At 37.6% G+C, this 24,585-nt stretch overlaps 1 protein-coding gene and 2 long non-coding RNA genes across 4 annotated transcripts; 1 reads left to right on the top strand and 2 right to left on the bottom strand.

Moving 5' to 3' along the window:
- Positions 1-701: 701 nt before the first annotated feature.
- Positions 702-6,057, bottom strand: LOC144961251 (uncharacterized). Of its 2 annotated transcripts, XR_013643109.1 has the most exons (4): positions 5,878-6,057; positions 4,529-4,641; positions 3,926-4,002; positions 702-2,595 (listed from the first exon to the last, which is right to left on the bottom strand). It is a non-coding gene; the product is annotated as an uncharacterized LOC144961251 (long non-coding RNA). The 2 variants fall into 2 exon arrangements; XR_013643108.1 differs by lacking the exon at positions 5,878-6,057 and having other exon boundaries at positions 4,529-5,819.
- A 2,128-nt stretch (positions 6,058-8,185) lies between these two features.
- On the top strand, positions 8,186-8,689 carry LOC144961249 (uncharacterized). The gene has a single exon (XM_078894510.1). It carries the CDS (start codon positions 8,186-8,188, stop codon positions 8,687-8,689), a length of 504 nt encoding a protein of 167 aa, XP_078750636.1.
- A 3,349-nt stretch (positions 8,690-12,038) lies between these two features.
- Positions 12,039-15,394, bottom strand: LOC144961250 (uncharacterized). The gene is made up of 3 exons (XR_013643107.1): positions 15,234-15,394; positions 12,816-12,929; positions 12,039-12,112 (listed from the first exon to the last, which is right to left on the bottom strand). It is a non-coding gene; the product is annotated as an uncharacterized LOC144961250 (long non-coding RNA).
- Between the last annotated feature and the right edge of the window lie 9,191 nt (positions 15,395-24,585).

Genomic DNA, 24,585 nt, shown 5'->3' with positions numbered 1-24,585 from the left:
AAACGAGAGAAAACGAAGTAGACACATCAAGGACTTCACACAAAAGAGTTCTTATGTGTGTCTAGAGTGCCGGTCGTTGTATAGTCACTTTAAACTAGGGCCGATTAGATCGGCCCGAACGTTATGGCGGCGGCCGAGAGGCCGATTAAATCGGCCCTGGACGCTTCGAGGGTTAAGATCACCTAAAAGTCTCATCCAGACACAAGCACAGGTCCCGACTAAGAGGAATACACTCAAATGTTAACAAATCAAATATAATATGTAAATAAAACATAATACAGTACATAACAGAGAGATGATTTACAATGAAAAAAATATCATCTCCCAAAACTAACTATACATTCGACTGCTTCACTCTCAGCCAGGGGATCCGGCCAGGACCAGGACAAAACCAAGTAATCTCATTCCAAGACAAAGACAGAAAGCATGTTGGAAAACAGATATAAGGGGATAGAAGACACAGTATGAACCCCCCTGCCCACATTGGGAGGTCAGGAACCCCGCCCAGGTGGTAGGGACTGGGTGAGTAATAGCGCTGGTGGTAGGGACTCAGTGAGTAAAAGCGCTGGTAGGAATTCAGTGGTGTCACTGATTTTATGACATTAGAATATAAAGAAATTTACAACTACAATCAGACTAATGATTTTACAAAAGATCCCCACAAAAAACTATATCTTTAAATTATTAAACAAGTCTGTTGATTAAATTAAATTATAATTTTATTTTAAAAGATCAAGAAAATGTCAAAATAAAAATGAAAGTTTTGACAACCAAAATGTACCTATTCCGTAACATATAAAGACACACAAACAAATCTTGTCTTCTTGCTCCTCTGTAATCTTGACACAGCATTGCTCTGATATTTCGTGAAGATGTGTAGCATGAACACTACTTCACTCTATACCGATCACGACCCAACAAGTATTGAGAACAACCATGCTTCTCAAATTTGTTTTACATACAGGACTTTGCACTATCCTTTTGGATCTGGATAGAGACTTGACCGACTCAATTGTTAACGGGCACCTTTTTACTGTCACACTCTTTTATTGGGATGTGATATTACGACTTATAATGTCCCTTTTTATTTCGTCACTGACCGACCACCTTTGAAATTTTGATATTCTACAACACAGTGTTTGGTCTCCTGTGTTATATTTGTTTTATTCTGTACCGACCTGTATAACACAGTTTCTGCCTTCTCTGTGTTATATTTTTATTGGGACATATAGTAACAGATTTGCCTTCTCTGTACTATGAATTGGTCACCCGTTCACGGACTGACACAGTACAGTAGCCTGCACTATGCCTTGCTATCTTCCGGCCCCAAACGTACTTCACACAATCAACCCTGCATTATGTGAAGGATAGCTAGTGACGTTTGGCGACTGAGAGACGTTGTCATCACAAGATAGCATAGCAACAGGTTTGAAAAATACCAACTTGTGGTTGCCTAAAGCTAATATCCCATTGAGACTTAAGCTCGTTCTACAGTAACGTGACAGCCCCCACCCACGTTAAAAATTTACATTTTTGGTGGTTTATTACATGAAAATAAATTTTACAAATGGACAATGAGTAAATGTATTAAGGGAATTCTGTATGAAATTTCCTGTGTAGAGTCACATTTGAAAAATTTCGCAGTCTAACTGTCTCTGTCGTGTCAAGGGCATCTTTATGGTCGCATGTCTCTGTTATCTGGAGTCCCTGTCTGGTCAGTCTGTGTGTCCATAACGTCTTTGGTCTCTCTGTCTGGTCAGTTTGTGTGTCCATAACGTCTGTGGTCTCTGTCTGGTCAGTCGGTGTGTCCATAACTTCTGTGGTCTCTGTCTGGGCAGAGTGTGTATTTATAATGTCTGTGGTCTCTGGTCAGTACGTGCATTTACAATGTCTGGTGTCTCTGAAAAGTCAGAAAGAGGGTTAGAATGGGGATTTGTCTGTATTAAGTCAGTCATGTCAACAATGTCAAAGTCTTTATCTTCAGAGACAAGAGTCAAAAATTGTTCCAACTGGGAGATTCTTTGCAGAAACTGATGTTCTACCATAACTTGAAATAAGCTATTGATCCTGTTTGTCACTGAAGATACAATTCGATACAGTCCTTCCTGTGTATTTGTCACACGTCATACTGGTACAATGTCAGTTTCAGGTTGGTCATGGATTTCCAGTCTTTCGCCCGCCATGACCCTCATCATCTATGCACATAATATTCACAAGTGGATACAAATATCGATTTACTTTGTATGTTGCATCCATAACAAACACATCACAAAAAACACTCAAATCACGCCTCATTCTTCCCGTTACTTAAAACAAATACTCAAAACCAACATCCTCATTCACACTGAACTTTGTTACACCTCCTTCCTCCCCTATCTCTCTCAGTAATTCCTGTACCGTCTCACCGTCCGTCCTGTCAATATCAGTCTTGAACAATCTCCGCTGCAAATCTTCGACATCTTTAGGCAATACATTTTATCCTTGGCTTGATTGAATGTATTGCCTAAGTTGGGTTGTGGACACCTTTGTTTTAGCCATAGCCTTCACTGTCTCATACACGAGGGGCAGGCGATTCTCCGGATAAAGTGAGGATGGCTAAATGTAAAAAGAAAAAAGATTAAAAGTACAAAATTGTATGCAATAACATTCAATTCAGACCTGCCAGCTAACAAAACAATAAAAAGCATTTTATTTTTTATTGACAATTTAAAGACAAAATCTGCATATAAACCCATAATGCACGAGTTGTGTTTGTCACTCTAAAATACTTGAATGAACTAAAATGCAACAGGCGCTCATCAAATTCAAGGGTTAAATGAATGACTGCAGAATTCCCAACAAACGTCGCTTCATTGTCTTTGTAACATTTTCATGGCATACAAAAACGCAATAGAGTGGTCACCATTTATAATTAGTCCTCAGAAATCAAGCACTTATAACTGCATCGTACTCATAGTCAAAGTCAAATTTTATTTTGAAAAGTCTATGGACAACCATCAAATCTTAAAATTCCTTATCTGGAACAAAAAAAAAAAAAAACAAAGACAAAAAAAAAAAAAAGACCCAAAAAAATACCACCACCTAGATCTGCTTATATTGTCTTACAGGACTTAATAGCGCTTACAACACTATAAAAAGGATGATGATATGGTGACTGATTCAATAAATAGGGAACAGTAGATTTCACGAGCACCTCAAAGATGTACCAATTTTGACATTACCTCAAAGTCTCACCGAGACACAAGCAAAGGATCCTGCTAAAACATTTACATAATGCAATAATATTCAAAACCTATAACAGTACATAACAGAGAGATGATTTACAGTATAAAAAATCATCTCAAGAAGAAAGGTACTGTATTTGACTGTCTGCTTCCCAACTAAAGACCCCCGCAAGGACCAGGAAAAAAATGAGCAATCTTAATCCATAACAAAGACAGGGAGCAACACGGAAAGGGAAAACTAATATAAGGGACAGAAAAATGTGAACTCTCTGCCCAGAACCCTTCCAAGAAATTTTTTTTTTAATAAAAAAAAATACAAATTCTGGAACAGTCAATTTTGTCACAAGCTGGTCATCATCTCTCCATCTCAGTGCGCCACCTTGAATGTATCGTAATAAAATATGAGTTGGAATGGCTGTTGTTCTTTAAACATTTGGTCCTGGTGTCAACAGTGCATTTACCTAACTAATCTATTACTATATATTACACTCAATAGTGGGAGGGGGGAGGGACAATTAAGTACTGAAAATATAAAGTAACAAGAAAAGAAAAAATAATACATATTTATAAAAAAAATTGAGTCTAATTGCGACTAAAATAGAATTTGCAATTAATTGCTGTCAAGTGTAAAATTTTCGGCAGCGAAAAACTGCAGGGACAAAATGTCGATGGAAAATAAGTATAAAATGAATGAGTCTTACCAATTTATCGCATGGGTGATTTTCATGGTTGTGATTAGCCCCTGTAACCCTCAGAAGCCAGTATTAATTTCAGAGTCCTGCATGGTAAGAAAAACTTTTTATTACAAAATAATAAAATTATCCACAACATAGTATGATAAAATATTAATAGCGTTGTCACTTGCATACCTCAATTGTGAAGGATTTCAACATGCAGATTATAGAGCAATTGAAAATAAATCTTAATAAGACATTCAATAATAATACTAATCCAGCGCAATCAGATTTTTTGAACAAATCAAGTCTCTCACTTTTTAAAACTGTTCTGGTAATAGTTGAACTATTGTCTTGCTGCATTACATCGTGCAGCCCGCCCACTGAAGACTGTAAATGAGCTGCAGATAGGCACACATTGCCTCTTCCTCTGGATGTTTTAAAATTCAGAATCGGTTTGATTGCTTTATTAAAATTGTCTTGGCAATCAAGATAGAAAAGCTGATGGTGATAATTTACTTCCGAGTTATGCTGAAATATTATAACCTTGTGCATATAATATTTTCATTTTTTTTAAATATGTAAAAGTAAAAAAACACCTCCTGCCCCCGTCCAAAAACAACCTCCTACCTCTGGTTAGGGCGAACTCCTTTGCTTGAAGTCAATTGCTTTTTGCCCTGCTTGCATTCATAGACACAAAAGTCATAAATTAGCCAACTTTCCTCAGGGTGATATGATGGAAGCTGAAAAACACGGAATAATATAAAAGATCATAACATAAACACCTAAATATTAAGTTAAAAATTGCAATATTTTCTCCAACTGAGACAAAGGTGTTACAGTTCAGTACGTTAGAAGAATAAGAAAGTAAGTCGAGAGTTTTCTCGAAGAACTTAAATTTGTGACGTGGTACTCAAATCAGGGACTAGGTCAAAAGCTGAATGGCACAAATGGAAAGCCAAAGGCATGTTGTTTTCAATATTTAAAGTCAATAAAAATTCAAATTCTGTGCATTCTAATATTAGGCAAACAACTACAGACCACACTAAATTGAATTGTATTAAGTAAAAGGATCTTGTCACATTCAATCAAGCTGTCATTTGAGAAAAATTACTTCATTATAAATTGAAGTTCAGATCGCATGTTTGAAGCCGTATTAGGAAAATTCATGTATCTGTGTATAAGCCAAGTTTCATCAAAATCACAGTGGCAACGAATATTTGCCACCAGATACACTCGTAAAATTTGAGTGTAGGCCTATTTAGCAAAATTATATATTAGGAATGGTTTATACTACATCATAAAGTAGCGCATGCCCGTCATCATCCTGCATCTTTTTTATATATATATAAATATTAAAAAAAAAGAATTGAGCTTTCATAAGCCGCAATATCCACCAAACATGCTCAAAGCACTTTACAAAGGATCCATGACTAGCAGCAACACGTAACAAGTAGAACGTTAGGCGATGTTTTTCTTCTGACAGACAACGCTCTTAGCGGATAGGAAATCATACACATGAGTACAGTGAGAGAATGTGAGTCCTTGATGAGGCTCGACCCCAGGACCTTCCAATCCGGAAGTGAGTGCCACACAGCCGCATATATCTTGGCTGTTCTTGAGAATTTGCCAAACACCTACAAACTAATTAGTAAAAAGAGGGGAGATGGGCAGAAATAGACAGACAGATACACACTCAGAGAGAGAGAGAGAATAATATCAGTTGCCTGTGGTGTCAGTCCGTTTAGGAGTGAGGTGGCGGAAGAAGTAGTCTAGCATTAGTACTTGGGTAGTAGTAGTAAGTAGTAAATAGGGGAGGCCTTCTGCACGTTCCTTGAGCTAAGGAAAGTATTCCTTCAACTAACCTTAAAATAAAAAATAAAACATTGTACATTTCCAACACTTGGACCTGCCCTATGACCTATAACTAAAACTAACAGACAAAAAAAAAAACCCCCGCTAAGACTCCTCTCCAGTACCTTTCAATATTTCAAATTGAATTATAATGGCTGCGGAAAACTAAAACAATGGTCATATAAGGAAATTTACAAATCAATCAAGTTGTTCTACAGGTTTTAAAATGAAAATATGAAGTAACAAGATATCACTCTAATATAGTGACACCTAACTAACACTAGACATCACACCAGCAGCAATGCTGAGCGGAGTAATTTTACTTTTTCACTAGCAACCAAGTTGCCACATTGGATTTTCTTTCTTTACTTTTTTTTTTAGTGTTCTGCTAATGTGCAATCTACATTTAAAATAAAAAGTGGCATCTTTCATTTCTTCTAATTCTTAACAGACACGATTATGTCCACTTCACATCTCAACAACAGGGACAATTTTTTTCACTTCTTGAGGCAGTTTTTTCTTACTTCTTTTAAATTTCATTTTTTTAAAGCTTCTTTATTGATTTGATTATAAGTTCTATTGTTCTTCTTTTATTATAATTTCATTGTCAATATCATTTTCATCCGTCATCAGCATACTTTTACAGTACTTTGTTATTCTTACCCTCTTACAGTTACAGTACCGCAGAGCGATACCTAACGCAGACCTTTAAAGTGCTACTAAATTTGAAAAAATAAAATAAAACGTTTGACAAAAGATCCACAGTTCAAAAGCTAAAACAATTATAAAGTGAAACTACCTCGAGGCTCGAGGAACATCGGGGTAAGGTCTCCCGCCCATACTGGGCACTGGGGGACTGGAAGTCTAGAGAGCTGCGCCGGTGGAACCCGTAATTTAGTTTCTTAAACGGTTCCGATCATTCAGGAGAGGAGTAGTACCTATCTAGTTGTAGTTATTAGTAGAAGAAGAAGAAGAAGAAGGAGCATGTTCAGGTTCAAGTTCAACCCTCTTCTTTAACTTCTTAGTAGGCACTTGCAAGAATTTTTCAAAATAGTGGCTATGGGTATTAATTTAGCGTAGAAAAATAAAGGGGAGTGAAACATAACTAGAGTGAAAAATTATCGCTCTGTCTCAACTGTTAAAAAGTTATGACCGTTTATGTGGTGGAAAATCTCTAATTAATAGGAAAAAATGTGACAAAAGCACAGCATCCCAATGGATAATCACGTATAATTCAGAAACAGCTTCAGATACAACTTTCAAATTTTTACATGTGGTAAATCAACATCTCTGTAATACATTGCAAACAGAAAATGAATTATTTTGAGAAAGAAAAGTATAGTTTAGAGCTGAGACAGCTGAAATCAATGAAAAATAGATCACGACATGCAAATGAATGGCCGATTGGAATTTTGGAAAAGTCAATAATAAAATATCTATTCACATGAAGATAGACCAAATACACCACTGAATCGGCGTCATTTAGTTGTTCACTTTGAACTTTTCAAAATGAAAATAGACCTCATGCAAGCAAAGATATGAACTGACAAATGTTTGAGGTGGTGTACTCTTCTTAGTTGATAGTTAGAGTGAGAATGACGAGAAATGAGTTGCCACTTAATTAAGGAAAAAAATTGTCGTATCTAGTTTACTTACCTTCTTTGTTGACTTTTAATAAAAAGTACATTATTCTCATTTTCGAATGTTTTCAAATTGGAGAAAAGATGAGAATGTCTCGTTTACCGAGAGGGCCATTTTTTTTTTTTTGCTTCACACTTCTCAAAGACAGACCGCGAAAAGTGGAGGCTGGGGTCGGCTGGTCCTTGATAGCTCACAAATGCAACTTTAAACGCATAAGAGTGCTGGGAGTAGGTAGCTACAAATAGGTAAAGGAGCGGTGGTTTGCAACTTTAAACACATAAGAGTTCTGGGAGTACAAATAGTGAAAAGCGGTAGTTTTCGCTATTTGTAGTGGTAGTACAAATAACCACTTCGTTTTCTAGCCTACACGTTGACCTTGTTGGCCCTTTACCAACAAGTCAAGGCATGTCATAAATTTTCACCATAATAGACCGTTTTACTCGTTGGCCCGAAGCAATTTCACTACCAGATGCACATGCTACGACATGCGCACAAGCTGTTCTACAACATTGGTTATCGCGGTTTGGTGTGCCAACAGACATTACCTCTGACCGAGGTAGAAAATTCACCTCGACGCTTTGGTCATAATTTGGGAAGTTGCTTGGTATCAATACCAACAACACGATGGCATACCACCCACAAGCAAACGGGGTGGTCAAGCGCTTTCACGGACAAATCAAAAGTGCATTGAAGGCGAGAACAACATCTCCAAATTGGTACTCGGAACTCCCACTGGTTCTTCTGGGAATTCGTTCTTCTTGGAGACTTGAGGCCGATTGCTAACCTGCTGAAATGGTTTACGGTTCAACACTATGTCTTCCAGGAGAAATACTGCAACCCAAAAACACTCCGCACATAGAGCCTAGTTCAGATTTCGTGAAACAACTCAAAGCAACGATGCAATCACTGGCTTCAACTCCGCCCAACTTTCATGGGAATCAGCCTGTTTACATGCCTACCAATCAAACTTCTACCGGTTACGTTTACGTTCGCATTGACTCTCACCGTTCCCCTTTACAACGGCACTGTGACGGCCCTTATCGAATGTTAGAGACAAATGACAAATATTTTGTATTAGACATTAAAGGAAAAAAAGAGAAGGTAACTGTAGATCGCCTGAAAGCAGCACCTATCGCTCCAACAACAATACAGCAAACAAGGAAGCCCCAATTAGGACCAGGTTCAGATACAAAACCTGCTACATCGGTATCGGACAAAACATGCCCAAATAGAGACGTTACAATTACCACCAGGTCCGGGAGACAGTCAAGGCTCCCTCCTCGATATCAAGACTAGCGCTGTAAACTATCTGGTATACAGTTGGGGGGGGGGGGGGGGGGACTGTAGGGAGCGAAAAGACGAATGGAGCTTTGGACGAAGCGAGCGGAGTCTTCCTCTCTCTCACAAATAATGAACTGATAACAACAACAAGCTAAGACCTCTGATCAAACTTTTCTCTTTTATTGTCATTCAAGTTTCATTAAATTACTATCGTTTGTGTTTAATCATTTTGTTCTTAAGTTTCGAGATCAGATCCTATAATAGTATAGTTTTGTTGTTATAGTACAGTAGTGAGAGTGCAGTTATAGTAGAAGTAGTGTAATAGTATTCTGTCAAAAGGGTCATCTGAGTGAAGAGATAGGAGATAGATTCGAATTTACTCTCTTCATCGCATTGACCGTATGCTTTGACTTTGATTATTTGATTCCCTGTAAAAAAAAAAAAAAAGTATGCTCCACCTTAACCAAAAACAAGCAACAATCTTCGTTTCCCTGGACATTGGTTTTGTTTACAAGAGGAGGGGTAACCATGATTATGGGTTTCCTATAAATTAAAGAAGGGGTATTTTGGCTATGAAAACTGGTCGTGGCCTCCCTAGCTACATCAGACTCAAGAGGAAAGAGCTTGAATTTATTCACGGCCAACTTCAGTTTGCTGCCTAAGCAACATGTAAACAAAAGGTTGGTTGGTTGCGCATGACATTACTAAAGGTCAATTGCAGCATAGTTCGGGTCATTTATAAATACATCTGGGTCACGTTTGACGTCGAATGTTATTATTTACGTAATTGCACCGCGCTGGACAGCTCTATAAAAAAAATTAAAAGAGGACATGTTTTTATCAATAAATATATTTAATATTGAGGGCAAGTCGGGGAGACCTTCTTTAAGCTACTACATCCCAAGTATTCTTGTTCTAGTAGGGGGTTTGGGAGGGGGGAAACTTTTTTTTTTAAAGTCTCTCCCCTCCCAAACCCCCTACACTAGAACTTCTAGTCTGTCATCTGCATTTTTTTTTGCTAAATTGGGACCTAAAATTTGCCCAAAAAACCCCCCAAAATTTGCCAAGAAATTTGCCAAAAAGAACAAAATTTGCCCAAAAATTTGCCGAGGAGAACTAAGCATTTCAGTAAAAATTAACACGCGATACAGAAAAATATATACATTAAAAGACAATTTATTACATTTATTTGACTTGAGAAATGAAATGACTGTGAAGAGCGTTGTAACAAAGATTTTAAAGGATCATTATCCGTAGAGAGTAGCTTCCCTTGGTTTGGGCCCAGGCAAAGCGGCAACATTTCTCAAGTTTCGCACTTTTTTTTCTTTATTTTGTTTTCGCTTCTTGTTTTTCCCAGAATTTGCCAATTTTGGGAAATTTGCCAATTTTGGGAAATTTGCCAAAATTTGCGGATCACCCTGATATTTGCGGTCGCAAAAATGCAGATGACAGCTCTAGTAGGGGGTTTGGGAAGGGGGAGACTTTAACAATAAAAGTTCCCCCCCCCCCCTCCCAAACCCCCTACTAGAACAAGAATACTTGGGATGTAGTAGCTTATGGAAGGTCTCCCGAAAGCCGTCTTTGAAACTTTATACGGGCCGTACGCAGAGCTAACTATTTAGAAAAAAATGACCCAGATTTTTTTCATAATTAGATTCAAATGACCCGAACTATGCTAGAATTCACCCTGAGGCTTGTCATGCGCATTCAATTTGTTTGCACATTGCTTAGCAGCAGACTCAAGTTGTCTATCCCTCTGCTCGTTCTGGACTGTCGGCCAGCGCAATATTTTTGAGTATCAAAGCAATGCAATGAGAATGAGGTGTGAATAGTGTTTAATCTCATTCACGTTGGGAAATTAAATAAATAAATAAATAGAATCTCCACCGAAGTGGGTGGGTTTAGGAATCGCTCACGGTAGCCTACTTGGTTTAAACTTATTTTACAAAGTTAACTATTAATCATCCATGTTGAATCAAAGTGCTGAAAGAGAAAGATTGAAGCTTTTTTATACCCGACACGACGTCACAAACACACACACACACACACAGAGGCACAAACAACAGACCACAGGGACTCACAATGCTTCACGGACATAAAACAGTTCACAACAACACAGCTGTGAAAACAACAATCCAGAACACACAACAAAACATAATACGTTCCCTCCAGAGGAGCGCAAATTCGAGTTTCTCTATCTATTTCTTCCCTTTTACATACTATTTCTACAACTACTACTACTGTGCGGCTATGTGGTCTTGTGGTATGACACTCGCTTTCGGATCCTGGGTTCGAGCCTCGCTCGGCACATAGTTTAGTCCTTGGAAAAGGCTCTTTACTCACATTCTCTCACCGCACTCAGGTGTAGGATGAGTACCTGACCGTTAACAGCGTTGTCTCTGTCCGAAAAAAAATATAATATCGACTAACAGGCGTCATGTCCCGTCCTACATGTTAAGTGTTGCTGTTGGCTGGGGACCCCTTGTAAAGCGCTTTGAGCACGTTTAGTGGATATTGCTCTAGATAAAAGCTCAATTTTTTTTACTACTACTGCTACCACTACCAAAATATATTGTCTGATCTTGGGGTATGACACTCGCCTTCGGATTGGAAGGTCCAGGGTTTGACTCTCACTCCCTCCATAGGTAGTGCATTGGTGGTCTTTGAAAAAGGCTCCGTATTCAAATTCGCTCTAAGTACTCATGTTAAAATGAGTACATGGCGTTAACAGCGTTATCTCTGTACGACAAATTGACAGGCATATTTTTCGTCCAACACGTTAGGTGCTGTTGTTGGCTGGAGACCCCCTGTCTTACTCTTTATAAAAGCTCTTTTTTCTTTATATATATATATATATTTTTTAAAAATTAATTTCTACTGTGGTGGTGGTGCTACGACGGCAGCGGTTGTTGCTGCTGCTACCACTACTACTATTGTAACACTACCAATGCTACCACCACTACTATATTATTATAGCCACTGCTACTGCCACTAATGGGTTGTTTGTCTCAGCAGCACAGTGCCTCGGCGTGTCACAAAGGTCAAGCAATGCTAAGTGTGATCAGTGACAGTGCTATTGAAGAACATTGCTCCCGACGTTACACACATTACCCCCTCAATTCACTGTGAACGAGTACCGACCTCAGACAGTGACGGATTTTGTAAGAATTTTAGTGCTTCAAGGAAGTCAAACACTCGATTGGTACTGTATGAAAAAGGGTATATGGTTCCAAACAGCCTATTGGAGTCTCACCCACCATCTGCATCTGAGGGCCATTATATATATGGCTTGTTAAATCCAAAAAAAAATATTTAAAAAAATATTGCAAGTTTATACATATCACTTTTATTGTCATTTCATTTATAATGCACATGCTGATAATCACAAAATCTATAGATTAGATGTACCTCCACTACAAGTATGTTTGTATTCTCATCCTGTGAAGAGAAGGGGGAAAAGGAAAATTGATACTTATAGCTGAAACCGTGTGGTCCCATTTTTAAAAGTGTGATTAAATACCTCCAGAAAAAGCTTTGGTCAATAAATCATCTTTTAAAAAAATAATAGAAACGTTTGTCTTTCTTTTATCAATTTGTTAATCTTGAAGGTAAGGCTCAATGATAATAAGAACAACTCCAATACTACTACTACTACTACTACTACTACTACTACTACTACTACTACTATTACTACTACTACTATTACTACTACTACTATTACTACTACTACTACTACTACTACTACTACTACTACTACTACTACTACTCCTACGACTACTACTACTACTACTACTACTACTACTAATAATAATAATAATAATAATAATAATAATAATAATAATAATAATAATGACACCTGATGATGATGATGATGATGAAAATAATAATAATTAATAATAATAATAATAATAATAATAATAATAATAATAATAATAATAATAATAATAATAATAATAATAACAATAATGATGATACCTGATGATGAAGATGATGATCATGATCATCATGATGATGATGAAAATAATAATAATAATAATAATAATAATAATAATAATAATAATAATAATAATAATAATAATAATAATAATAATAATAATAATAATAATAATAATAATAATAATAATAATAATAATAATAATACATTTTCGTGAATATTGATTGGCTAATTGCCAGAATGTGGCAGGGCAATGTTTCCAGGACTGCACTCCAATATCTCTAGAAATGCAGAGGCTCATGATTGTAATGCTATTTAAATCTGAAAAAAAAAAAGATTTTGATTCAGTTGGAATAATTATGGCAGTCCACAGCATTTTCTCTTGGTTAGAAGCATAGAAAGCAATATCATCTCACATTCAGTCATTGAATGATATTCACATAGAGCTAACAATGAACAAGAGTTATAATTACCAAATTTCATTATTATTTTCAATGGATTTATTGAACTGCTGGTATTGAATGAAAATTTGAAATTAATATAGCAATGTTTGAATAGATAGATGGGTCTAATATATGTAAATGTAAAACTTATTCAGAGAGGAGAAAACACTTGTTACAGTTTGTTGCTTCATGTTACAGAAACAGGAATAACTCTAGTTCCATGAGCCTTATGACTCTAAAGGACCACACATTTCAATGTAAGGTGAAATACCATTTAGTGTTTTAATAATATAAACATAACCTATGTCTTAATGTTTTTGTTTATATTCAATAAAAACATTAGAAAACACAATGAACCAAGACCTCAGATACCACAAGGTTGTAAAACCGTTGTGTCAGGTCTCATTTTATCAGATATTTAATTGTGAAGACATGTTTCCTTTTATTAACTTTTTGGTCACAGTTGCCAATTCGAATAAACTGAAAAATTATTGCCTCTTGATTTCACTTTAAAGTCAAATAAAATATCTGATCTATATTTATTTTATTTAGGCCTATAACCCCATCAATTGAGAAAGCTTGCTTATCATTCCTTATGCAAAATCTAATTAAGACACATTTCACATATAGTATTTCATATGCATGACAAAATCCTACAAGCTTCTTGTTATTAAGACTCTTGATTACTGGCGCTGATGAAATACATGGGCTAAAAATAAATCAAAAGTAGGTAATCTCGTGTAATCAGAGAGATTTATTTTTAATATCAACCCAATGTATATTCGCAATAAGGTGCAGTATCAGGCCCCTCTATCCTTACCCCCAAACATTGATTGAACTGATAGGGATGTGAATAAAACTTTAACATAAACCCACATCCCCCCCCCCCCCCCCTTCCAAACACACAAACATTCACACTTTTTTGGTATTTTCATTTTTTCTAGAACCAGGGGAGACTCGTTTCCGAACGATACTCCCTCCCCCCCCCCCCCCACCCCCCCCCCCCCCCAATACACACACCTATTTAGTCTTAATCTTTAAAACCACTCATCAAATTAACACACTCTTTAAAAATATAGCACAGTGAGGGCCCCAGGACAAAAAGTAAATTATTAGGTAAGACGAAAACATTTGACCCTCCACCCTGCACCTTACAATAAAAAGCCTTTTATCTTTCTCAGACTTGCCAAATAGGGCGAAACAGCTTAGAAGATGCTAAGTGTCATAGTTTGACACCTTTCAAATATCACAGATGCGACAAGAGGTTGAGTAGAGTAGGAGAATTCGGTTGTTGTTTTTTTTTTTTTTATCTCCCTCCTCCTCCCCCCTCCCCCCCCCCCCCCTTCGACCTGCCCCTTTCATTCTTTCATCCTTCACCCCACTCTGCCATTCCTTCCCCACACTCTAAGCAAAAAAAACAACAAAAACAACAAAAAAAAGTATTGTATGGCAAAGCAGCAACGACCTTAACTCTTGCAAATAACAGTAGTCGGGATTCCTTGATTTCTTACTTTTCCAGTTATTAGTATATTAGCAGGTATCGACGTGTACATATATGCAGGTCTGACATCCGAATGCCATTATAGACCTTGTCTAATATTTTTGTTATGGGCAAAATTCTGTGTCATTTAAAAAAAAAAACCATTACAACAATGAGCCAATAATGAATTGGATTATCAGACCTGCAAATAAGTGCACGTCGGCAGGTATCTAGAGACCTAAGGTTTGTTCCGAACTCGGAACATATTATTGCAAGGCCAAGGCGAGAGTGAATAATACGACTAGGCTAGACTTTTGCTTGATACACACGTTCTTGATTGTAGCTTTTACACACAACACGACAATTTAAAAATAATATCCACCTATTATTATGAAAAGTGTGTTTCCTCAAACAATATCAGAATCAGTCACTGCTTGAACATGAAGCAGACATGAGCGAAGGAAACGTCAACTTTGTAAGTGAGAATATCGGCGAGTGGAGCTGTCTCCTAACACAATGCGAAGTGAATCGTAGACTAAGATAAAAAAATATCCACAAAGCATTCTAGAATTATGCGAGAGAAACATCCAAAGTTAGAGACCGGAAAGCTACTATAATGTGTTAACATTGAACTAAATATTTACCTTCTCTTAAAGCAATCGATGCAGATTACAAACTCAAACACTGAAAATGAAACCGTACCTTTGAATTATTTGATCTCCGATTCATTGCTGCTGATTAGGAACGTTAGAAGCTGGACAACGTAGCGCCCAAAATAATCTCCCGTCTTTGCTGTTTAAATTATAGATAATACACTTTAAGTTAAAACAAACATGTGTAAATAACATTTTAATGTAGTTAAATTCAACAATTATTCTGAAAATCAGGTTACAGATAGTTTTTGTTTTGTTCACACAAGCGCATTAATTTTTGAATGATTATCTTTGGAAGTGGTTATTCAGTATCAGATACTGAATAGTGCTTTGCCACTATTCAGTATCCATAAGGAACTCTTTTTTATAGAGAGAGTGAAAAGTACGACAATCTCGGTTGAACTGCTGACCGACTTCCAGATTGAACACGTGCAGTAACTGACAGCCCGATTCAAAGTTGTAAAAATATTTTGATCGAAATTTTAAATTTCTGCTATCGTGCAATTAACATAGTTCAAAATATCAAAATAAGAGAGGCAGTCAAATACATTTTTTAATGTCTGAATAGACATGATTAAATGTCTCTAAAAGTTCAGTGACACCATGGCATGGTGGATATAAGCTGTTTGACTCTGAGCTTAAGGTTCGAGAGTTCAAATCCCTGTACGGGTAACTTTTTTTTTTTTTTTTTCCCAATATTTTTTAAAAATTCCTTCTGTCTATTTATATTTTTAAAACTTTTGTTTTAATAATTTTATTTGCTTGAAATATACTTTAATGTTGATAATATACTATTGTTCTTTTATTATTATTATTATTATTATTATTATTATTATTATTATTATTATTATTATTATTATTATATTATTATTATTATTATTATTACTTACTATTATTATTATCGTTGTTGTTGTAATCGTCATCATCGTCATTATTATGATTATGGTTATGATTTTTTTTTAATCAAGTAGTTGGAGTAATTTAATCAGTTATCGATTTATTACGAATATCTTTTATGTGTTATCATCGCGTTGTTGTTTTTCATTATTGTGCTCTTCTATTGTTTATTACTTTTTAAAATCTTGCTTTTTTCTGTTGTTGTTGTTCTCCTTGTTGTTGATGTTTGTTTGTTTGTTTTGTCATCTAAGACAAACCCGATTCATTATAAATTCATTTTTAATTGAGCGATGTACTTCCGAGAATTACTTGCCGTATTATATTGAAATTTACATGACAATAATAATAATAATAATAAAAATAATAATAATAATAATAATAATAATAATAATAATAATAATAATAATAATAATAATAATAATAATAATGATAATAATGATGATGATAATAATAATAATAATAATAATAATAATAATAATAATAATAATAATAATAATAATAATAATAATAATAATAATAATAATAATAATAATAATAATAATAATAATAATAATTTAAATAGATACTGAATATTAGACTACAATTGACATCTATTTACTGAATACACGTGGTATTTTTATGGATGTTTCTTTTTTTACGAAACCTGCCGAAACCCGACAAAGTTATGGGAAGTAGGCAGCAGTGGGGAGTGAACCTGGGACTCAGGGAAGTGTACACCATTGGGGAGTGAACCTGGGACTGGGTTTCGTTTTTAAAAAAAAGCAATTACTTTTTTACGAAACCCGCCAATATCTGACAAAGTTATGGAAGAAAGTAACAGTGGGGGAGTGAACCCGAGACTATGGTTTTTCGGCGGGTTTTGGCAGGTTTCGTAAAAAAGTAATTGCTTCATTCTCGTCTGGTACCCAACTCCCATAGTTCGGCTTCATTTCCCACTGGTATCCATCTTCCATAGTCCCAGGTTCATTTCCACTGATTTCCTCTTTTCACAGTCCCAGGTTCACTCCCAACCGGTGTGCACTTCCCTGAGTCCCGGTTCATTGCCCAATGGTGCCCACTTCCCATAACTTTTGACAATTTCGGTAGGTTTCGAAATAAAAGTACATTCTGAGCTCACTGTCCACTGGTATCAGCCTCTCGCAGTCCCGGGTTCAATCCTCATCGGTGTCCAAATCCCAGATTCACTCCCCACTGCTGCCTGCTTCCCATAACTTTGTCGGCTTTTGGCGGGTTTTGTAAAAAAGTAATTCCCCTCCCCCTTGGTATTGCTTTTTTACAAAATCCAGAGTCCCAGGTTCAATTCCCACAAGTGTACACTTCCCTGATTCTCAGGATCACTCCCACTGTTGCCTACTTCAATAACTTTGTCGGATATTGCCAGGTTTAGTCGGGTTTTGTAAAAAAGTAATTGCTTTTATGTGAAACTCGCTGAAACCCGCCGAAAACCAGAGTCTCAAGTTCACTCCCCACTGGTGTACACTTCCCTGAGTCTCAGGTTCACTCCCCACTGTTGCCTACTTCCCATAACTTTCTCGGATATTGCCAGGTTTTCGTCGGGTTTCGTAAAAAAGTAATTACTTTTATGTGAAACTCGCTGAAATCCACCGAAAACCAGAGTCTCAGGTTCACTCCCCACTGGTGTACACTTCCATGAATCTCAGGTTCACTCCCCACTGTTGTCTACTTCCAACAACTTTGTCGGATATTGCCGGGTTTCGTAAAAAAGCAATTGCTTTTATATGAATCTCGCTGAATCCCGACGAAAACCAGAGTCTCAGGTTCACTCCGCACTGGTGTATATTTCCATGAATCTCAGGTTCACCCCCCACTGTTGCCTACTTCAAAAACTTTGTCAGATATTGCCAGGTTTCGTCGGGTTTTGTAAAAAAGTAATTGCTTTTATGTGAAACTCGCTGAAATCCACAGAAAACAAGAGTCTCAGGTTCACTGCCCAGTGGTGTACACTTCCATGAATCTCAGGTTCACTCCCTATTGTTGCCTACTTTCAAAATCTGTCGGATATTGCCGGGTTTCGTAAAAAAATAATTGCTTTTATGTGAAACTCGCTGAAATCCGTCGAAAACCATAGTCTCAGGTTCACTCCCGACTGGTGTACACTTCCCTTAGTCTCAGGTTCACTCCCCATTATTTGCCTACTTTCCATAACTTTGCCCGATTTTGTTGGAGATGGCGCATTTCGTAAACAAAAAGTAATTGCTTTTTTTTTTTCAAAACCCGCCGACACCCAGTCACAGGTTCACTCCCCACTGGTGTACACTTCCCCGAATCTCAGGTTCACTCCCCACTGTTGCCTACTACCCATAACTTTCTCGGATATTGCCAGGTTTTGTCGGGTTTCGTAAAAAAGTAATTGCTTCTTTATGAAACTAGCTGAATCCCGCCGAAAACCATAGTCTCAGGTTCACTCCCCACTGGTGTACACTTCACTGAGTCTCAGGTTCACTCCACACTGTTGTCTACTTCCCATAACTTTGTCGATATTGCCAGGTTTTCGTCGGTTTTCGTAAAAAAGCAATTGCTTTTATATGAAACACGCTGAAACCCGCCGAAAACCAGAGTCTCAGGTTCAGTCCCCACTGGTGTACACTTCCCTGAGTCTCAGGTTCACTCCCCATGTTGCCTACTTCCCATAACTTTCTCGGATATTGCCAGGTTTTTGTCGGGTTTCGTAAAAAAGTAATTGCTTTTATGTGAAACTCGCTGAAATCCACCGAAAACCAGAGTCTCAGGTTCACTCCCCACTGGTGTACACTTCCATGAATCTCAGGTTCACTCCCCACTGTTGTCTACTTCCAACAACTTTGTCGGATATTGCCGGTTTCGTAAAAAAGCAATTGCTTTTATATGAAACTCGCTGAATCCCGCCGAAAACCATAGTCTCAGGTTCACTCCCCACTGGTGTACACTTCACTGAGTCTCAGGTTCACTCCCCACGCTTTGCCTACTTTCCACAATTTTGCCGCATATTGTCGGTTTCGTAAAAAAAGTAATCTCCCCCCCCCCCCCTATTTTGTTATTGCTTTTTTACAAAACCTAGAGTCCCAGGTTCACTCCCCACTGGTGTACACTTCCCTGAATCTCAGGTTCATCCCCTCCTCCCCCCCCCCCCCCTACACACACACGCACACACACACACACGCTGCTGCCTACCTCCCATAACTTTGTCGGATATTGCCAGGTGTCGTCGGGTTTCGTAAAAAAGTAATTGCTTTTTATTACGAAACCCGCCGAAACCCAGTCCCAGGTTCACACCCCACTGGTGTACACTTCTCTGAGTCCCATATTCACTCCCACAGCTTCACTCTTCCCATAACTTTGTCAGGTTTCGGAAAAAAAACACCGTATTATAGTGCAAAACCACTATTCAGGTCAGATACTGAATAGTGCAAAACCGCTATTCAGTATCTGATACTGAATAGTGCAAAACCACTATTCAGTATCAGATACTGAATAGTGCAAAACCACTATTCAGTATCAGATACTGAATAGTGCTAGCCATTATCTTTACCCTGGCCTAAAAATAGATCGACAGTTATTTTTGATAAATTTCACTATTTGTTTAATAAAATATCAATATCTAGACATTATTTGATGGACGATCGAGTATTTATGAGTATGTGTTTATTTATTTTTTCTATAATTTGCGATGGAAGGTGAGCGGTCAAATGCAGGAGCACGCGTTTTACCACATACGGCCAGACCGAGGCGACCAAAAGAGATAGGCAGAGCCACCGCGCATGACCCACTTTCTCTGCTGGGCTTAGTTCTGCGCACAGACGACCGCTCGAACCAACTCTCTCTCTCTCGTGTCTATTAGTTGTTCGCCCATCTCTCTCTCTCTCTCCTCCCTCTCTCTCTCTCTCTCTCTCTCTCTCTCTCTCTCTCTCTCTTCTCTCTCTCTATATATATATATATATATATATATATATATATATATATATATATATATATATATATATATATATATATCGTTTAGTAATTGTTCGTTTTTCTCTCTCTCTCTCTCTCTCTCTCTCTCTCTCTCTCTCTCTCTCCTCTCTTCTCTCTCTCTCTCTCTTCTCGCAGTCTTTTATAGTTCATCTCCCCCTCTATCTTTCATTTAGTTATGCCGGACCAAAAAAGAAATCAAATGGAAAGAAGAAGAGGGGGGGGGGGAGGAGGAAGCGGAGAAAGTAAGGAGGCAAGTGATATTTCAATATTTTCACTTCATAACGGTAATACAGTCATTGCCGATTAATTTGATGATGAAAAAATGAATGATGCAACTTTGATTAATACCGTGATTAAATGAATGGTTAGAATTTTGGAGGGGGGTATCTGATGATGATGATGATGATGATGATGATGATGATGATGATGATGATGATGATGATGGTGATGAGGTGAAGGGGATGGAGGTTGATGAAAAGGAGGAGATGAGAAGGAGAATTGTATTGATGGTGTTAAATATGGTAACTTACAATTTCTAGCAAGATGATGTTGATGTTGATTGAGAGGTGAGCTTTTTTTAAAAATTAAGATAAATAGACAGAGACGCCAATTTTAAATTTGGCTCACAGGAGTTTCAGACACCACTCGTAGGAATTTCAATGCCGAAAGAGGAATTTCCGCACACAAGAAAAAGGAATTGGAATGGTATTTGGCATTGTGTTTACATATTGTATAGTTCTAAATAGATAACATTAGAATTATACTATGATACATAAACACATTGCCAAATACAATCCCAAAGTTTCCTTATTTCAAATGAAGTAAAGCACCAAAATCAAATGGTAGAGATTGTAGTACTGGTGGTAGTGAGGATGATGTGGTGTTGGTGGTTGTAGAAATAGTGGTAGTGATGATGAGGATGTGATAGTGGTTGTTGTTGTGGTAGTAGTGGTAGTAATGATGATGTGGTGGTGGTGGTGGTTGTAGTAGCAGTGGTAGTGATGATGATGTGGTGGTGGTGGTAGTGATGAAGATGAGGTGGTGGTTGTAGTAGTGGTGGTAGTGATGATGTGGTAGTGATGATGATGTGGTATCTGTTGTAGTAGTATTAGTGGTAGTGATGATGATGTGGTGGTTGTAGTAGTAGTGGTAGTGATGATGTGGTGGTAGTGGTTGTAGTAGTAGTTGTAATGATGATGTGGTGGTGGTGCTTGTAGTAGTAGTGGTAATGATGATGTGGTGGTGATGGTTGTAGTAGTAGTGGTAATGATGTGGTGGTGGTGGTTGTAGTAGAAGAGGTAGTGATGATGTGGTGGTGGTGGTTGTAGTAGTAGTGGTAGTGATGATGATGTGCTAGTGGTGGTTGTAATAGTAGTGGTAGTTGTAGTGATGATGATGTAGTGGTGTGGTTGTTGTGTAGTAGTAGTGGTAGTGATGATGTGGTATTGGTGGTAGTTGTAGCAGTAGTGGTAGTGATGATGATGTGGTGGTGGTGATTGTAGTAGTAGTGGTAGTGATGATGATGTGGCGGTGGTGGGGTAGTAGTAGTGGTAGTGATGATGTGGTGGTAGTGGTTGTAGAAGTAGTGTTAGTAATGATGTGGTGGTAGTGGTTGTAGTAGTAGTTGTAATGATGATGAGGTGGTGGTGCTTGTAGTAGTAGTGGTAATGATGATGTGGTGGTGATGGTTGTAGTAGTAGTGGTAATGATGTGGTGGTGGTGGTTGTAGTAGTAGTGGTAGTGATGATGTGGTGGTGGTGGTTGTAGTAGTAGTGGTAGTGATGATGATGTGCTAGTGGTGGTTGTAATAGTAGTGGTAGTTGCAGTGATGATGATGTAGTGGTGGTGGTAGTTGTAGTAGTAGTGTTAGTGATGATGATGTGGTGGTGGTGATTGTAGTAGTAGTGGTAGTGATGATGATGTGGCGGTGGTGGGGTAGTAGTAGTGGTAGTGATGATGTGGTGGTAGTGGTTGTAGTAGTAGTGTTAGTAATGATGTGGTGGTAGTGGTTGTAGTAGTAGTTGTAATGATGATGTGGTGGTGGTGCTTGTAGTAGTAGTGGTAATGATGATGTGGTGGTGATGGTTGTAGTAGTAGTGGTAATGATGTGGTGGTGGTGGTTGTAGTGGTAGTGATGATGATGTGCTAGTGGTGGTTGTAATAGTAGTGGTAGTTGCAGTGATGATGATGTAGTGGTGGTGGTTGTTGTAGTAGTAGTTGTAGTGATGATGTGGTGTTGGTGGTAGTTGTAGTAGTAGTGGTAGTGATGATGATGTGGTGGTGGTGATTTGTAGTAGTAGTGGTAGTGATGATGATGTGGCGGTGGTGGGGTAGTAGTAGTGGTAGTGATAATGTGGTGTCGTGGTTGTAGTAGTAGAGGTAGTGATGATGATGTGGTGGTGGTGGTTGTAGTAGTGATGATGATGTGGTGGTGGTGGTTGTAATAGTGATGGTAGTTGTGGTAGTGGTAGTGATGATGATGTGGTGGTGGTTGTAGTAGTAGTGGTAGTGATGATGATGATGTGGTGGTGGTTGCAGTAGTAGTGGTAGTGATGATGGTTATAATTCTAGTGGCAGTGATGATGATGTGGTGGTTGGAAGGGGGGGGGGGGGTGTCCTTGGAAGAATTTGACCTCACCGGAATTTGACGGCAGTTGCCCGGAACCCGGAATTTTTTGCTCCAGACCAGAGTTTTTTCAGGTGAAACCGGAGTTTTGGCATCACTGAATAGACTATCAATGACAATTTCATTTTGATGTGTACAAGTACAAGATCATCCGGTTTTGTTTTGACTCAAGGCAACAGTTCAAGGTTTCGCTCGACGGCAGATGATGGCTTAGATGACACTATAGTTTTTAAATTACCTTTAAATTATTTTTCAATTGCTAAATTAGATTTTAAAAGATACACACAACAAACATCATGGTGGGATTGGCAATCACAATGAATATATATCCATGAACAGAAATAATAACAAACGACGCGATAAATTCATTGTATCAACAGGTAATCCAGCGTAACTGTGGTGTGTAATGTGTACACACAAACTTTGTTGACAATCAAATAGGTCGCGGGGTTTTAAATTTTAAGCCCAGCAGAGAACTCGCGCAATTCGGTTGGACAGGCCCGATACTATTTTTAGAAGGCCCTATACTATTTTTAGAAGGCCCTGGGCCAGACTATTGTTTTGAATGCGTGAATTGTGCACACGTCACATGGTGTTTTCCAATTTTAAATACAGTGGAACCTCCCGATTACGACACCTCCGAATAACAACAACCTCCTGATAACGACATTGACCCGTGGTCCCGATTTTTTTTCTATTTAAGATCAGTAAAAATAACCTCCAAATAACGACGCACTTTTTGATAAAACCTCCGAATAACGACATCATTTTGGCGATTTTCGGCAGTTTTCGTAGATATCTGATACTAAAAATACCGAGTATGAGTACTCAAAAGTTTATAAAAACGATTCCTGCTTGAACCAATGAGAAGGCAGCTTTTTTTTGACGAATCTTGGCTGATATGCATTAATAAAAACCAAGGTATATATGTAAGTGTAAGCAAGTAAATACAAAATCTTGGAAAATGTGATATTATGTGGTGATAGAAGTAGTAGTAGTAGTAGTAGTAGTAGTAGTAGTAGTAGTAGTAGTAGTAGTATAGTAGTAGTAGTAGTAATAGTTGTAGTAGTATTAGTAGTAGTAGTAGTAGTAGTAGTAGTAGTAGTAGTAGTAGTAGTAGTAGTAGTAGAAGTAGTAATAATAATGATAATAATAATAGTAGTAGTAGTAGTAGTAGTGTTTTTGTGGGAGGAGGAGGAGGAATTTTGTTTGTTTTAAAGGGTTTTACAACGCCTGTGACACATCTATGTGCCAGTAAAAAAGAAGAAAATTGGATAGTAAAAACATTCTAGATTTACAATTGAAATGACATAAGAAAAGGTAAGACAAAGTGGAATGGTTTAAATAGGAAAAAGATGTAGATTCCAGGAGCACACTATCAGTTTACTCAGTTCAGATCACCTAAAATACTCATCCAGACACACGCACAAGAACCCTCTAAGAGGAATACACAACAATGTTTTTTTTTTTTTTTTTTGTTTTGTCAATGTTAATAAAAACTGGTCCCGCGGGCCTTACCACGCCCACTTTGTCCGCCATCTTGGAAACCTCTAAATAACGACACCTCAGGATAACGACATAAAAACTCGGTCCCGTGGCATTTCGTTATCGGGAGGTTCCACTGTAGGACAGCGATCATGTGATAGATAGGTCTAAGTCTAAGTCCAAACTGATTTGCTGAAACACTCTAATCTGTCCCCGCGGTTTTTTGCCATTTCAAACGCCAAAATTTTCCCAAAAAAATGGAAACATTTGCCATCAAAATAGCAAAATTTGCAAAAAATATGCCGCTAGTTTTACAAAAATCAAACAATTAAAAATGTACGGTAAAAAATTAACACAAATAGGGCATTTTGTAGAATATTGATGTCACAACATGTCAACATGAATTTATTTACATTTTGAATGGTTTGAAATAATATTATTA

This window comes from Berghia stephanieae, unplaced genomic scaffold (assembly GCF_034508935.2).
Source record: "Berghia stephanieae isolate SIO BIC M18660-M18661 unplaced genomic scaffold, UCSD_Bste_1.3 scaffold19, whole genome shotgun sequence".
Classification (NCBI taxonomy): domain Eukaryota; kingdom Metazoa; phylum Mollusca; class Gastropoda; order Nudibranchia; family Aeolidiidae; genus Berghia; species Berghia stephanieae.
This window is presented reverse-complemented; position numbering and strand designations above follow the sequence as displayed.

Excerpts from the sequence above, each read along its gene's own strand:
- LOC144961249 (XM_078894510.1), top strand. The coding sequence starts at position 8,186 with ATGGTTTACGGTTCAACACTATGTCTTCCAGGAGAAATACTGCAACCC.